The 16462-nt window shown below is 58.2% G+C and overlaps 1 protein-coding gene across 5 annotated transcripts in view; it reads right to left on the bottom strand.

The window, feature by feature from the left end:
* LINGO1 (leucine rich repeat and Ig domain containing 1) overlaps positions 1-16462 on the bottom strand; it is a 142874-nt gene that overhangs the window by 12278 nt on the left and 114134 nt on the right. The window contains exon 1 of one of the 5 annotated variants that reach the window (XM_068204391.1): positions 4060-4349. The exons of the other annotated variants lie outside the window; for them this stretch is intronic. Within the exon in view, the coding sequence (XP_068060492.1) occupies positions 4060-4065 (6 nt within the window). The 5' untranslated portion in view covers positions 4066-4349. Of the gene's footprint in view, positions 1-4059; positions 4350-16462 lie in introns of those variants that run through there. 5 annotated transcript variants of the gene reach the window in all.

Genomic DNA, 16462 nt, shown 5'->3' with positions numbered 1-16462 from the left:
CCCAACACGGCCATGCTGCTCCAATACACTCCATGCATCCCGTGCAGGTCCAGAGAGGTCCCGTTGGCCATTCCTGACTGCTGCTCCTGATTGCTGAAAGGTGGGAATCACCCAGGATTCACCCCAGCACAATGGCTGAGGTCTCCGCTCAAAGCTGGGTGCTCCTCTCGCTGTCCCTCCTTCCCGAGCCAGACTGGTGTGACCTCCTGTCCCCAGGGGTGGAGAGAGCCACACACTCCCTGCCTGGGCTGAAGGGGAGATGATGATGTCACCCTCGGTGACATTTATCAGCATTTATTCTATTGCCCGGGTCAAGCTGACAATTAACGCTGCTCAGACACAGACACCTCTGTGTGACCCAGCTTTGTCCTGGTGACAAGGGGACAGAGGCCACACCATGCTGCTGACGGTGCCTGGGGGCTGGGGAAGCACTGGGAAGGGGGGACTCTTCCCCAAATAAGCCCCATCCCCAGACAGCCCTCTCCCCCTCTGTATCACACATGCCCTGGCACTGCCCAACAGGCAGCAGGTTCAAACAGCCACCAGCACCGGCTGTGAGTAAGGCAAGTCCCCAGGCATGGTCACAGGGTGCTGGGACACACAGCAGAGGCAAGAAATCTCTCTCCCCACAGCCATTCCCTGCCAAAAGCTCCCATTTTTACTTTCCCAGATGGAAAGAAAGTGGAAAAAATTGACTAAGAAGAAAATTGAGGTCATGGCCTTCCGTTTCTTTCCCCCTTTGTTTTTCTTGGGTTGTTTGATTTGAGTTAAGCATTTGGAACCCTTTCCTCTCTCATCCCAGCCTTCCCTGCTACCTGAAAAGCTCTTCTGGCTCTTTTCCCACCAAAAGCCATTTCTGCTCATGGTAGGATGAGCCCTGCTTGAGGCTCAGCAGAGAACAAAGGAGAGCTGCTGACTCAGTGCACTGGGTGTGTTGGAGAGACCAAACACCCACCCTGGCCAAGCTGTGAGTTGTATTTTCCACCCAAATGTTCACAGAAATATGCCCATTGCCAACTCTGCCTCCAAGGACAGGGTCCCACCAAATAGCAGCACCCAGTGGTCATCCAATGTACCTCATCGAGCCCCAACAGGTTGTGTTGTGTTTTATAATTCAACAACTGTAATTACACTATAATTGTGGTGTTATTATAAAGTGATTTATCAACCTCTGAATTAAAGCCTCAAGTCAGAGGATTTTATACTTGTCACTTACATGGAGCAGCGCTAACTTCAGCAGTGCTACTGTGGCTACGTGAAGGAGGACACTAGAGAAAACAGAAGTCCTTCAGTGAGGCTGTTAACCTTCCAGGAAACAGTGGTAATTGGAGGTATCACACAGTAATTACATTACAGGTGTAGAGTAACTGCAGCACAGTACAGTGTTACAGTGGTACAGTCATTTGTTGAGTAATTAATCCGTCCACAAGAAGGCCTGGAAAACCTGATGCTTCCCCAGGAGTTGTAAAAGCAGCTCCACTGTCTCCTCCAGTCACCTCCTGCCCATTCCATGAGACCCAGCGAGAGCTGGGGCTGCCTGAGCACTGGAGCAGGCAGGTGCTGTGGGGAAAACCCTCTGTGGGAAGACGTGGAGGCTTTAGCCCAGGGGCACATTTCCCTCATGGCCTTGCTCATCATGAGAGCTCCAGAGGCCCCCTCTCATGCACAGCATTCAGCAGCCGCGCCAACGGGATCCAGGAAGGAGCAACAAGCAGCAGGTGAGAAGGCACAGCCAACCCAGACACGTCCTCCTACCGTGCCCCAGCCCACCCTGCTGGATGGGCAGAGGGCTGGGTGGGGCTTTGGCACCGGGAGAGGGAGCTGGCCCTGCTCCTGGCACCTGGGACAGGCACGGCTGCTCTGGCCATCTGACCTGCAAGAGGTCCAGGACAGGGACAGCGTGCTCTTGGAGCCAGGGGAACGGACAGGGAAGAAGCAGGGGGAACAAAGGTTTGGGCAGTGATGCTGGCTGGATAGCTGGTGTTGGGGTGGGTAAGGGCTGGGATAGGTGCTGTGGGGTGGGGACAGGCTGGGATAGCAGCTGTAAGGTGCAAATGGGCTGGGGCAGCTGTCATGGGGTGGGGATGGGCTGCTGTGGGGTAGGGATGGGCTGGGACAGGGGCTGGGATAGCTGCCTTTGGGTGGGGATGGGCTGGGACAGGGGCTGGGATTGCTGCCTTCGGGTAGGGATGGGCTGGGACAGGGGCTGGGATAGCTGCCTTTGGGTGGGGATGGGCTGGGACAGGGGCTGGGATAGCTGCCTTCGGGTGGGGATGGGCTGGGACAGGGGCTGGGATAGCTGCCTTCGGGTGGGGATGGGCTGGGCAGTCCTGTGCAGCCCCCGTGGTGGAGGAGATGGCCGGAGGCACGGCCACACTGCTGCTCCACAGCTGTCTCCAGCACGCGTGAAGGTCAGGTCAGGGCTGCTGCAAGGTGCAGAGCAGTGAGGAGAGGGTTAAGGCTGGCAGGAGGGCTGGGATGGGGCTGGGGAAGGGGTATCATTGCAGAGCCACAGCCGGACTCTGGGAGATGGTGCAGAGGAAGGGGAGGTGGAGGGAGATCCATAGAGTGGGGCTCTTCCTGGGAATGCCTGAACTTCCCCCCGCGAGTCGAGACCCCGGAGAGCAGCAGGGCTGTCACACCGATCCCCTGCTGCCGGCCAGCGGCGACAGTCGCTTGCTGGAAAAGGCGTTTGCTGGGAAGGAGCGCGGATGGCGATTGCTGGGGCGGCAGCTGGGGCAGGGACAGGCAGGGAGGGGCGACGCCAACCAGCCCGAGCAGACCCGATCCCACCAGAGCCCACGCTCGCCCGCTGTCCCTCCCTCCTCGTGCAAATCCCTTTCGCGGCACCAGCGCTGCCAGTCCTTCTCGGAGGTGGCATCTCCAGCACCTGGATCGAGTCGTGCCTGTACCCATCACTCGGGCTTTTTATTTACACGTCCAAGGCGCAAGGTGAAAAATCCAATAACCTACACACAGGAACGGAGAGCAACAAGCACCGGCACCGCCCGGGAGGGCTCCCAGAGCCCTTCTGCCAAGCAGGCTTTTGGGCATTCTCGCAATCCCCACTGCCCTGTGGAGCTCCTTTGACATTAAGAGCTCCTTTGACATTAACCGCTTCTTTTTTCTGCCAGACACAAACCGAGGGCAGAGCCCGCACCCGCAGCCTGACCCTGGCCCAGCTTCTCCAGTTCTCTGGGTTGGCTCCGGGGTGTGGAGCTGAGCCCAGGCAGGGGGACCCTTCAGAGCCCCCCGAGCCCTCCCGGAGCCTGAGCAATCACCCCACTCGGCATTAGCTCCCCACGTCCCCGACTCACCTATCTCCAGGCTGGGGGCTGGTGACAGAGAAGTGAACCCCTGCCCTGAAAAATACTCCTTCCCCATGACTCCTGCCTCCAGTCTCAGGGCTGGAGAGCTGTCTCTGCCCGTCTTTAACCCTTAATGCCTCTGCTTTGGGGATGGGCAGAGGAACAATTCCTCCTCTTGAGTTAACCCTTGCTGGGCAGGAGACGGGCACAGCCAGCTTGAGGCTGATCCCTGCTCCCCTGCCAGTCCCGGAGGGTAGCGCTGTCCAGACTCTCCGTTCCCTACCTGAACAAGGCATCTGCTCCAGGCCGGCCAATTCACCCGGGAACTACCAGGAGAGGAGGACGATACTCCCCATCAGGACACAGCCTCAGTCCCACCGAGCCCCAGCTCCCCCGTTGGGACCCCGGCCCCGAATCCCGACCCCGCCTGGTTCCTAGCTCCCGCAGGGGCTGCGCCGAGGCTGCGGGAACGGTGCGGGGAGGAGACGGGCAGAGGGGAGCGCCCGGGCGGAGCGGGGCGAGGAGGCGGCAGCATCCGCACCGGCGGGGCTGGAGGGCGGCAGCCCCCGGAGCACACGGCTCCCCCGCACCCCCGGGGCACGCACCAAGTTCCCAGCCCCGCGCCTTCCGCACCGGCGCGGGACCGGCCCCGAGGCAGCGCCGTCCCGGGGCCACGGAGCCCCCCACGCCGCTCCCCGCCCCGCCGGTCCCGCCAGCCCCGTGCCCCGCTCCGGTCCCCCGTCCCGCTTACCCGCATCTCATCCTCGCCGGCGATCTCCTTCGGTCAGAAATGGCATCTCCCCCGGCCCCCCCGCCAAACCTCCACCTGCAGTAGCGCAGCTCCCCCTCTCCGCAGCGACAGCACACGGAGCGGCGGCGGCGGCGCTCCCGGGGCCGGGCCGCCCCCCAGTCCCGCGCCCGGGGGAGGGAGGGCCGGGCCGGGCCGGGCCGGGCACGGGGCCCCGCCGGGGCCGCCCTAGGGCCGCGCGGCCGGCGGCTCCCTGCCCTCCGCGCCCGGGCGGCCGGCGGCGCTTCGGGGCGGCGGCATCGCCCCCGCGGGCGGGCGGGCGGCTGGCTCAGCCCGGGCTCCGCACGCCCGCTCCGCCGGCCGGGTCTGCCGCGGCGGGGCCGGGCCGGGTGCCGCCGGCCCCCGCCTCCCCTCCGGGAGGAGCCGCCGGCGGGTGCGGGGCGGTGCGCGGAGCGGCGAGCACGGCAGCGGCGGCCGCGGCCGGTCCCTCCTCCCGCCGCCGCCCCCGCTCCGCGCGGGGGGTGCGGGTCCCCGGGGCTGCGGGGCGGGGGGAGCGGGGATGGCTCCCCCGCCAACCGGGGCCGCTCGATGGATGGGGGCCCTCGCAGCCCCCGCCCCGCCGCCGGTGCAGCCTCGCTGCCCGCAGAGGACGGGCCAACGGAGCTCTGCCCGTCACCGTCGCGTCGGTGCCCAGCCCTCCCCGCGTCTGCCGGGGGACGGTGCCGGGCTACCCTGAGGATTCCGGAGGGTCCGTCCTACAGCAGCTACCTCAGCACTGCGCTTTGCTCCTCTTTACACTGTCCCCCCACCCCGGCACGTAAGAGGGAAAGGGCTGCCGGCGGTGAGGGGACGCCTCCGAGGACAGGTCTGGGACCTGCCGACCCCAGAGCCCCCTCGGAGGGTCCGGCGCGTGCTGAGCTGATGGCCTTTATCCAGGACTAAGCACACGACTTCCCGAGCGCTGCCCACCGCTTCCCCCCTTCCATAATGGACACTCTTTATCCAGCAGCGCTAGATTTGCCCAGCGCTGGCTCTCGCAGCTGAGGCTGATTTCTCCAGCAGTAATGGACACAAACTTTGCTTGTAACGTGCACTTTCCCTCCCTGCTTCCTCCGGGCTGGGCTCTCCTGGGGTGCTTCCTGCTCTGTCCTGCTTCTACCCAGCTGTCCCTGGCTGCCGGCCAAGGCGGACCCAAGGCAGGGGCACTCGGGCTGGGGCCACGAGTCTCTTCGTTGGGTCCCATGAGCCTTCCCTTGAACGGCTCTTTGAGCAAGTGAGAGGTCTGTGCTGGCCCCAGGCCTCTCCTGTGCGATGGCCATCCCCAGCCTGCCATGGAGCACAGGAGAGGCCATCCCAAGCTCCTGTCCCTGCACTGGGCTACGAGCAAGCCCCGGGAAGCTCGAGCCCCTCCTGGCACTCAGGCAGAGGCTGCTGCCTGCCCGGAGCTCCGTTATCCTCCTGCTTGGCACAGGCGAGCTCCTGAGCAGAGGAGGAATAAACAAAGGGTGGGCACGGTGAACTCGGCAGCTGAGGGCTGAATCACTCCAGCTCTCTGCTCCCGCTCCTGCCCACTGCTCGGCTCCCACAGGCACAGACCCCGGCTCGGCTGGGAGAGTGGGTACCCGTCAGGTGTGTATCCCTGCGTGGGCTTGGGCACAGCATCCTCGTGGCAAGAAACACAGTGGGGTGACAACGCGTGTGTTCGTGCACGAGCTCTCCTCCTGCCACCAAGGAAACTCAGCCTGGCTGTTCTCAGTGGTCCTCAGACCTTTACTCAGTGCGGATCGATGCCTCTTATTGTTATGGCTATGGCAGCAATGCCATCGATGCTAATAGCACTTCACAAACACAGACAAAGCCGGCAATCCGAATGCGGCCAGAAAAAAAAAACAGAGGACAAAAGACAGGCTAAGAGCGATGAATGCCGTTTCTAAATGCTTCCGTCCGTCCCCTCCCCGTTAAAGCCCCACTGAAGTGCAGGGCACCGCGTATTCAGTAGTAACACTCGGGAATAATTCCTGGAGTTGCTGGTGTATGAGGGGGGAAATTTCACCTCAACCCTTCCACAAAGCCACGGCAAGTACGCCATGCACGCAGCACTGGTGGCGTGTGAGAGTGATGCTATGCACTGCCTGGAAGCAGGGGGCCTTCCAAGACCGTCTTTCCCACCTCGGCTCCGACGGCCATCCCCGCCCTGGGAGCGAGCCGAGCGGCAGAGGACGGGGCACCGGGTGTGCAGGAGCAGGGATGAGCTTTTGGGCTGAGATGGCATCCGTGCACACCTCTGCTACAGAACAGTCCTGTGCAGACCCTGCCTTTTGTGTACCCTCAGCGTGTGATCCCCTTCCCTGGAAGTGTCCAAAGCCAGCTCAGGTGGCTTAGGCTCTGACCTAAGTGGAAGGTGTCCCTGCTCCTGGCAGGAGTTTGGAACTAGAGGATCTTTGAGACCCCTTCCAATGCAAACCATTCTATGTCTCCATGGTTTTGGACCTGGGTGGAGGGACCAGGGGCAGCAGGGGAGGTGAGGGCAGCACAAGTGCCCCAGGAATGGCAGTGGGACACAGCCCTGGTTTGCTTTGACAGCTACACTGTACATTTTGGCCAGCAGTGGGGAGAGGCAGTGGGAAAGATGGAGAGTGCAGAGAGAAAAAAACATCACCCAAGAGCTGCTCTCTCAGCTGGAGCCCCAAGGCCCTTCCTTGCCCTTCCTTACACAGTGCCAGAGTGTAAGAGCAGCCAGTGCAACCAACCTGCCCAAGGAGCAGCACTGCCGTTTGGGTTTTTCTCTCTTTAACCCTCAGCCCACCTCATGGGCAACACTTCTCACCCCAACAGCCTCAAGGACACATTGGACAAAGGCAGATCCTGGCAGCAGTGAACCCTGCTGGTCTCTGCTGGAGGAACGGCATTGGCCCTGCTTGGAAGCCCCAAAGGCTCCAGTGTTTCTGCATTTATTGACCTGTCATGACTGGTGAGCTTACTGTTAATGTCCCTGAGGTGCTGTAGCATGGGTGACAGTGTGCTGGGGACAGCCAGAAGCACAGAACCAAGCCTCATGGGAAGTACCATCCCCTCCTGTCCCCACTAACAGCCTGTAGCCACGTGCAGCTGACAGCTTTGCTGATAACATGCCTTTTTTCCCTTTCCCATCACCTCTACTGGCCTCCCCCATGTCGTAGAGACCAACTCCAGCTGTTTTGGGTCAACGTCCTTTTTGCAGCATGGAGTGACCCACAGTGCCCCAGCCCTCCAGGTGCCACTATCCTGTGCTGACCTGTGTGCAGCCCCTGGATGCTGCAGAGCAGCTCGGCTCACACGCCCTCATTGAACATGTTCCTCTTTAAAACCTGCAGGGAATGGCAAGAACATTTGGGTGTCCATCTGCGGGGGCTCGTCCCTCAGACAGATGCTCCAGCTCTTTGCCACTGCCATCCTGGGATGATAACGGGCTGTGGCAGATGGTTCCCTTCTGCTGGCATGAGGCAGGAGTTTATCCCTGCTCTCAGCTCCCTCCCAGAGAGGCAGCACCTGCACACTGCTGAGGGACCTGGGCAGTGGGAACAGACCTGTCCCTCAGGGGAGAGACTCGGGACGTGCTCTCTCCTTTGGTTTCCGTGCACGTGTCCAGGGATGCCGCAATAGGTCTAGAAAGGGCCGAGCTGGCAGGAGGGAGGTGGATTTTAATTACTCCCATTATTATTATCATTCCTTTTCTTTCAGATTTTCACACTTTTGTCGTAACAAGCTGAGCTGAGAAAATACATGCAAATGCCAGGCAGAGATAAGATGTACCACACCTTGAAGTTCTGCCAGCGCTGGCTCTGGGAACGCCAGATCGGCTGTCTGCCCCTCCAGCCTCCTCCCTCTGGCAGCAGGAACGGGGGAGGGTCTGTCCCTGCTCTGCCCCTGCACATCCGGAGAGGAGGGTACCTCTCATGTCCCCTGCGCTCGACCAGCAACCAGCTCCTTGATCCTGTCCTAACCAGTCCCTGGAGAAGGCACCATAAACTCCTGGCTGCTTGGGACAGAGAGGAAAAGGTCACCCTGATGTCTTGTGCGTGCCTTGCACGTCACATGGACACAGACCTCCCCTGCCCTCCTCAGCACTGCCCTGCTGGCAGCAGGACCTGTTCCTGGGGAACCCTTGTTCCTGAGGAACCCTTGTTCCTGAGGATGGCTGTTCCACCGGGCCCCTGCAGATGCAGTCAGGGAGAAATGTGCTCCCAGATCACGTTCTCCCTTGGAGGTGGTGACATTTCAGGGTGTGTGGGGGGCGTGGGATGAAGAGGCAAAGCAGGATATTCCTGCTCCCCCGTCCCCACGGCCATCTGGATGTGTGCTGATGCCTCCTCACAGCAGGCTGAGTCAGTCCAGTGGCTTCTCATTATCAGCTGGAAGGAATCCAAATTCCGCATTGTACGGCTGCTCCTCAGTGAAACTGAGGATCCTTATCAAGTATTATCCTAATGCTTTCCCTCTGTACTGTCTTGTACTGCTCCCTGCTCTGGTCAGCTTATTGATTTGGAGCAGAACAATCCAAAAATTCTTTGACCACCAGCCATTCACTTGGGACAGCAGAGGCAGGAGCCACAGAATGTCCCCCTAGACATGGGCTGGGGCTGTGAGGCTGTGGAGGGGATCCTTCCACTGTCCCCACCACAGCCTCACTTGCTGGATGCTGCAGGTGCGTGGCTGGACTCATCTCCAGCTCTCTGTCCAGCTGAAAGCGAGGTGAGAGCTAGGAGAGGCTTTGCTCATGCCTTGCACATCTCAAATCCTACATGACTCCATGAAGCTCTGGAGAAGAGGGATAAAGAGGAGAAAGAAGCCTTTGTGTAGGCTCCCTCTGCAAGTGCTACTGAAGATTGGGTAAGCTGCTGATACACAGGGTCTGCCCCAGCTCAGCTCATCCACGTCTCTGTCAGGGCACTGTCACCACCCCGACCCATCTGAATTCTGGGTGTGGAAATCAGGCCTTTCTATGCAACATTCTGGAATGGAGAGAGGCCACATGTCCTCATGTCAGCCTGAGTCAAGCACTGATAGCTTGACTGCTCTGTCAAGCAGCCCAAACACGTGGCATGAAGGGCTGAGGGAAAAGGCTCCATTAAGTTCTTAAGCCCATTGACACATATATAGAAGGTATTAATAATATCAAGCACCTCAGTGCCTATTGTTGCCCACGTTCAGGAGATGAAAGATAATTTCTGGGACAAGGAATTTATGACAGTGACAGCTTTTTAACAGCTTGGTGTAAGAATAGGAGCTGCACAACAGGACAAAGAGCAATGATTAAAGAATTTGGCACAAAGGAGAGAGGGCTTGGAGAGAGCTGTGAGTATGGAGGACAGGAGAGTCCTGTCAATTGCCCACACTGAAAAAGCAAAGGCTGTCCTGGGCATGGAGGATGGGGAGGTGATGTGGGTGCCATTCTGCTGGGGCTGACTCACAAATACTTGGCAACTAAGAAAAAGGGGTCAGGGCGCCTGAAGGGGATGAAATGGGCTCCTCATCTTAATGCTTAAAAGAAGTTTGGCCCCCGCCAGTTGGCAGGCTGAGATGGGCATGGCTCAGCTGGGGCTGCAGCCACACTGGCAGGTGGCATGGGGGAGCAGGGGGGAGCTGGGCTGCCCTGCTGAGCACAGGCCAGGGAGCAAACACGTCAGTCAGGGAAGGGAGGGTCTGGCATGGGGCAGGGTACAGAGGGAGCTCTGAAGGGCAGAGCTGGAGAAGCAGCAGTGGCAGACCCAGCACCGGGACACTCTCTGGGTGTAATTATTACTAATATTCCCAGTGTTCCTTTGCACACATACGTGCTCCCCTAATGTACACTGCACATGTAAACAGCCTCCTAGTGACATTTGCATGCCCAATTACATCTGCATATAATTGATTTGCATGCACAGTTGGAGGGTGTTTAAAACACTGGAGCCTGCTTTGCACTTTCCCACAGCCACCTCCCCAGAACCACGCCGAGGAAAAGCACCTCTTGCTGGGGCCAAACCCCATCCCAGCCCCACAGGGCTGGCGCCGTCTGTGTCCCCCCTGCGGGGTGTGCCCGGTGCCGAGCGGGATGGGCTCAGAGCCATGCCCCTTCCTGCATCTCCATCATCTGCAGTGACCCCAAAGCCAGCCCCAAACCCAGCCACAGCGCTTGCTGTTTGCTCAGCTCCTGTTGTAAGTGACTGGCACCATTCCAAAAAGGATTAAAAGCAGGGAGTGAGAAACATAAAAGCTCATGTAATTACGTGCAAAAAAGCCCCTTAATAATTTATAGAGGGAGAGGGTAAATATCTTCGTGTGTTATTCAAGTGTAGCTCATTGTCCCGTCTGGCTAATACCCAGCGTACACGCATCACAGGCTTTATCCGGGAGGCTGTTTTGCCTTTAATACCTTTCATAAATTATTGAATTTATAAAGAGGAAAGCAGGTGTCATGTCACTCCTATAAACAGCTCGTTAGTTAAAGCTAACGAAGTTGGGGAGCAACAGTTTCCTCCTGGCTTGTCTACCTCCCACCTCACTGTCTGTGCTGTCGCCTGTGATGCCGCACAGACCCTGAGCTGGGGCTGGGGACTGGTATTTGCCTAAAAAAATCTGGCAGCCGATAGATGGCCTGTGGCAGCCCTACCCTCTGGCTTTCCGAGGCTTTCTGGTTTGTGCCCTCGTGGAGGTGTGAGGATGCAGGTATGGAGAGGATCCTCTTTTCCATTCCCAGCTTGCCTGCTGCAGCATCACCACTTCCATGTCACCCATGGTCTTCTGGGCGCAGCAATGGACCATCAGCTCCTGGGGGTACCTGCGGATGCTCTGGGCACTGCTCCTGGCAGGAGGGCCACGTGAGGGTGAACTCTGAGGGCAGGACAGGAGGCAGAGATCTCTAAGGCAGGAGGGCTGAGCACAGACCTGTCTCACTCCAAAACCCACGCCTGTCCCATTTCCAGCAGCCGAGGGCCAGGATGAGCAGCCCAAGAGTCGCTCCTGAGTGCAGGGGATGTGTTTTCAGGCTGGCTGGGGGAAGCACAGCATCTCCCTGGTTTCTGCTGAACGAGGCAGGGTGTTAGAAGGCCGCCTCTAAAAACAGCAGAGGTGTGACTGAGTCAGCAGCACGTGTCTGTGCGAGGGAGTCAGTCCAAGCTCAGGAAAACCAGCGTGCGAGCATGGCCACGCAGCCCCCGGGCAGCCGGGCCCCCCCAGGCTGTGCCCCCCATCCCTGCGCTGCAGGACGGAGCTGCTCAGGGAGCAGCTGCTTCGGAGGCTCTGCTTTTGCTTTCACACCCAGGAGAGAGTCACCAAACCCCCACACGCAGCCTCTCCAAATAGAATACATATGCATTAAAGAACAGCCGCGGAAAGGGGAGCCATCAGAAGTATTTTAGACAGTTTCGAGCAAGTGCCAAATCTGGATGAATAAGCTGAACGCAAAGGACCCACGCGGAAAATGCTGCCGGCAGTGCCGGCATCACGACGGGCACAGCACGGAGATGGGGACGCGCGGAGCAGCCCAAGCTGTGACTGCCAGCAGCGAGGCACGTCCCAGCCTCATGATGAATGCTGGCCCCCGAAGAACACCCAGTAGGGCCTTGTGGGCATGAGGAGAGGGAACTCAAACTATTGATAATCAATTAACTCCTTCAATTACAGCAGCCTAATGAGGTAGCACCAAGTCAACTCTAATGAACATCAGTTTAATAGAGGCAGTTCCTCAGGCGCTGGTTTTTGACTCAATCTTTACAAGGTGGGGAACACTGCAAAAGTACCATGCAAATAACGCCACTAAATGAACTCACTCTGCTCTCCGCAGAGCCCACGGCTCGTGGGGGGCTGTTGTAGCACGGGGTGTCTCTGACCCCTGGGGAGGTCCTGCCTGTGCCCAGCTGGACCCCAGCAGGGGGACACTGCCGGCAGCACGGAGCTCGTTTGTCCCGGCGCAGAGCGCACGGTTCCTGGGGATGCTGCCGGATGCGTTAGCTGCTGTGAGATGAAGCGAATGTCAGCGGGCCCAGCTCTCCCCTAGAGGCAGCTATGTTTTAGGGGTTTTTTGGTGACGACAGCGTAAGTGACAAAACAAATGTCACTGCCCGCTGGCCCCAGTGCCTCCCTGGAAACCTGCCGGGCGCCATGTAGCGCAGGGGAGAAGGGGGAGTGGAGGAGGGATGCAAAGCACCATCCCTAACACGTGCCTGGCACGGGGGCTGTGCCAGCACCTCACTGCACCACGGCTTGCAAGCAGGGCCAGGGGAAGCCCCTGCCCAGCAGGACACTGCTGAGCAGGAACTGGGGTGGGGATGCCCAGGAAAGCCAGGATCCCAGAGGTGCCATCCCTTCGGAAGCACCGTGCCACACCGACCGTGCTGGGGAGGGATTTACATACTAAGGAGCCTTCAGCGGAGTAAAGACAACCTGACATCTATTTTGGGTCTCAAAGCTAAAGGCTGCATTTCGAATCCACTAATCAGGTGAGAATACAGCAAACCCATGCAGAGCAGAGCTGGGAAGGAGGGGGAGCCTCTGGCTCCTGGCAGCATTCCCCACTCCACAGCAAGGGCCCCATGGCAGTGGTCCCCAGCACCCCATGAGCACCCACCAAACCGGGCTTCCAGGGGAAGGGACGCCTGTTCTCATGGGGGCTGAACCCCAAACTCCTGCTGCACTGCGGAGGCACAGAGGGGCCCTTTCAGCACCTAAACCTCCATGGGCAGGGACTGCCAGGACCCTGCCTGCACCCAAGGCTGTCCAGAGCTGAACTGAGCTGCTGGAGGGCCACTGGTGGTGTAGCCCCTCTCCCCACAGACAGAGCAGATGGAGGGACAGGCCAGCTCCCCGAGCCCAGGTGTGTGGTGCTGGGGCTGCCTGTGGCAGATGGAGGTGGATGTGGACTGCCTGTGCCTGCTGGGACCACACAGGGGCTTGGCCACAGCCTCCCTTCCCTGCTGATGGGCTTGGGAGCAGGCTGGGTGCACGGTGGATGGCTGGAAGGGCTCAAATGACAGCAGAGGCACAGGTCAGGTAACTCACTCATGTGGATATATTTGTGAAAGTTTCTGGGTCTGAGCACCCTTCCCAGGGGTGCAATGTATGGGTAGATGACCTTTGGTCCAGTTGGGGAGGGTAAAAGGAGAAGAAGACATTACTGCTCTGTCTGCCATTCCTGGGCAGAGCTGGGCCACACTTGTACGGGGAAGAAGGACCCAGGAGACCCAGGATCACTGGAGCTGGCCAGGATGAGCCAGAAGGGAAGTGCAAGGCAGAGAACTGGAGGGGGAAGGAGAGACATGAGTAGAGATACAGAGGGAAGGTAACAGCCCTGCATGCCGGGTAGACCCACACAAAAAACTGGATCTGGGCATCTCCAGTTCCCATGAGCAATTTATCTGAGACCAGTGTAACCAGCAACAACCCCCAGCTCTTACCAGTCTGACAGCACCGACTGCAGATGCCAACCTTGGGGGTATCGCACCCCACAAGGCTCTGCACAGATCCCCCTGGCCCTGTCCAGCCTCTGGATGAGCAGGGGGTGCTCGTCCCTTCCAGTCCTCCCAGTGCCCATTCACCCAGCAGTGTGGAGGGGACACAGGGTGCTGGCTGTGGCTGGTCTCCCCCAGACCACTTTGTCACCATTCCTAAGGGCCAGAAAAGCTGCTGAGTGTGTCTTGGAAGTGTGAAACACTGGGGGAGATGGGTGCAGGCTGTTGCACTGAGGATGCTCACAGAGCTGCTTTAATGACACAGCCACGCAGCTCCAGGCACCGGAGATTATTCTCGTCTCTTTTCTTGTTTGGTCAACTTATTCAAAGACTGTTAGTAGATTAACTAAAATTCTTATGATGCTGGAGCAGCGTCTTGGCAGGGGTTTACGGAGGTGGAAGGGGCAGTTTTCACGGGCAGCTCTCATGTTACCCTGGAGCAAGTCTGCAGCTGGGTGGACTTGCCAGAGGAACCAGAAGAGGCTCAGAGTCCTGGCAGCAGCCGCTCTCTTCTCCAAGCTGGCTGTAGAGGAATTGTCTGGAGGGCAGCAGTGGCTGGCAAGCCCTGTGGTCCCTCCTGCTCTCTCATGTTTGTCTTGCAGCTTCGGGGCTCCATTTCACAGGGAGGGCTTGGGGACACAGGGGACTGAGCCCAGGGATGGGGGAAGTCTCTCCACACCTTCTGTTGCTACATCCTCCTTCCCACAGGTAACCCCCACTGGGGCTGTTGCTCTTACAGCTCTGCTTCCTTGTCCAGAAGGTCCCGGGGCTGTGCCCTGGTATCCCCACAGCTCACAGACGAACGACCTCGCAGCATCCCTTGTTTTCTCAGGCTGCCTCAGCGCGTGTGGCAGAGTCTTCCCCCTTCCCACCCCCTCCTCATCAACTGGCAAAGCCCCAGCGGTTTCCCCCAGAGAGCGTGCGGTGAGACACAGCATGAAACAACTGCACATAATTAGAGGATTGAATGGGGTATGGGAGCAGAGCAGGGAGCTTGCAACATCCATAAATAGCTCGTCTTGCCGAGCTGCTTAACTCCTTGCTTGTTCTTGCCAAAGTGTAGACCCCAAAGGGATGGTGCCTGTGCATGAATAGGGGTGGAAAGTTCAGAAGCGTATTTTTAAACCATTCAAGCTGTACTCGAGCTGAGTGATACGTTATTGTCTCTGTGTGTCACTTGAAATGTCTTATGAATGCAAGAAATAAAAAAAAGCCACCATTTTGCCTCTCTACACTCCCACCCCTCTGCTTCTACCCAAATAATGTCAGGCTAGAGCTGACAGGCGAAAGGAAAGCACCACAGGCTAAGGCTGCTTAAAAGCAGCCTGAAAAGCTCCTCTCTGGAAGGATAGCCCCGGGCAGTGGCCCTGGCAGCAGGCACAGGCACCCGTGGACAGCAGTGTGCCAGAGCCTGCCAGGAAAATGCTGGGGTCCCCAAAGAGTCCCCAGCAAGGACAGCAGGGCTGAGTGCCCAGCAGCAGGCAGATAGGTTGGATATCAGGAAAAAGTTCTTCAGCCAGAGGGTGGCTGACCACTGGTACAGGCTCCCCAAGGAAGTGGTCACAGCACCAAGCCTGACAGAGTTCAGGAAGTGTTTGGAAAATGCTCTCGGGCATCTGGTGTGACTCTTGGGGATGGTCCTGTGCAGGGCCAGGAGTTGGACTCAATGATCCTTGTGGGTCCCTCTCAACTCAGCATATTTTGTGATTCTGTGACTGTGGGTCAACTAGTCTTAACTATTGTCCCATAAGAAGAAGGGACCTACCCCCGCTGCCCCACCCGGGGTCGGTGTGGGATGGCATCACCTCAGTTCTGTCCATCCTGAGCTCTGAGACCCCTCTGGGTGACTGGCACTTGATGACAGTGACAGTCCTCAGTTCCTGGGGCTGGCAGCCAACCTCAAGCTGTGGTTGGAGACAGAGATCCCAAAGAGCCTGACATACAGCTGGGGCCATGGTGAGATACAGTAGGACAGAGGGAAAACAAACCAGAAACTCACTGGGAAATCATTTTTCTCCTAAATGGGGCAGATATAATTAAGCAGCACGGGCTTTATGAATGATACCAGCTCTGCCTTGAAACACATCATTACCTCTCTCTGTTAGAGCAGGGGTTTTAAATACATATTTCCTCTTCCAGTGCCAGAGGAGAAGGCTCTGTGGCTGGGATACTGGGATATTTGCTCACCACCTCTCATTTCATCTAGTGGCAGGGAAGTGCCAAGCTCTGGCTTTCCTGTGCACACACCTCTGCTCCAAATCACTGCCGGCCGCTCTCCCCTTCCTCTCCTCTCTGCCACCATGGATACCAGAGGGGATGATGGTGCTGAACCTGCATCCTCCAGCCCCAGAGGGTTTGAGCCTCCCTGTGCCAAACCTGCCTGGGATCCCAGTGCCAGAGGTCACCCCAAACCCCTCTACCACAGTTATGTGAGCCCCTCAGCATTTTGTTTTCCTTGTTTTACAGAACCTGGGGCTCAAGGGGATGAGACATTTCACCGACTGTTGACCCAAGCTGCTTTCCCCCATTTGGCACCCTCTGTGCCCAGCAGGGTCTGGGTGTTCTCCTCAGCTTGGTACAATTTGGGCCTTTCTGTTCCCAAACGAGTCCCCCAGCCTATGCCATGTCTGCCAGGAGTGCTCACTGCAATGGATTAGAGAGACCCGAGCAAGAACGAAGGGCTTTTGTACTAGAAATTGAAAGTTGATGGAGTGTGTCATGGGAAAATGACAACAACCTACTGTACCTCGAAAGACAATTATTTTTCCCTTATTGGAAGTGATTGAATTTTTCCATCAGTGACACCACCAACATCAGTGACACCAACAGCTCTCTTATGGAAAGGCTCTTTCCCAGCTGCACACCTGAATTTTCTTATACCTGGCTGCTCCTCCCTTACCTGCTCTGCTTCCTGTGCTTTGGCAGGACATGCTCAGGTC

This window comes from Anomalospiza imberbis, chromosome 13 (genome assembly GCF_031753505.1).
Source record: "Anomalospiza imberbis isolate Cuckoo-Finch-1a 21T00152 chromosome 13, ASM3175350v1, whole genome shotgun sequence".
Classification (NCBI taxonomy): Eukaryota; Metazoa; Chordata; class Aves; order Passeriformes; family Viduidae; genus Anomalospiza; species Anomalospiza imberbis.
The sequence above is the reverse complement of the archived record's forward strand: the minus strand, read 5'-3'. Positions and strand labels throughout refer to the sequence as shown.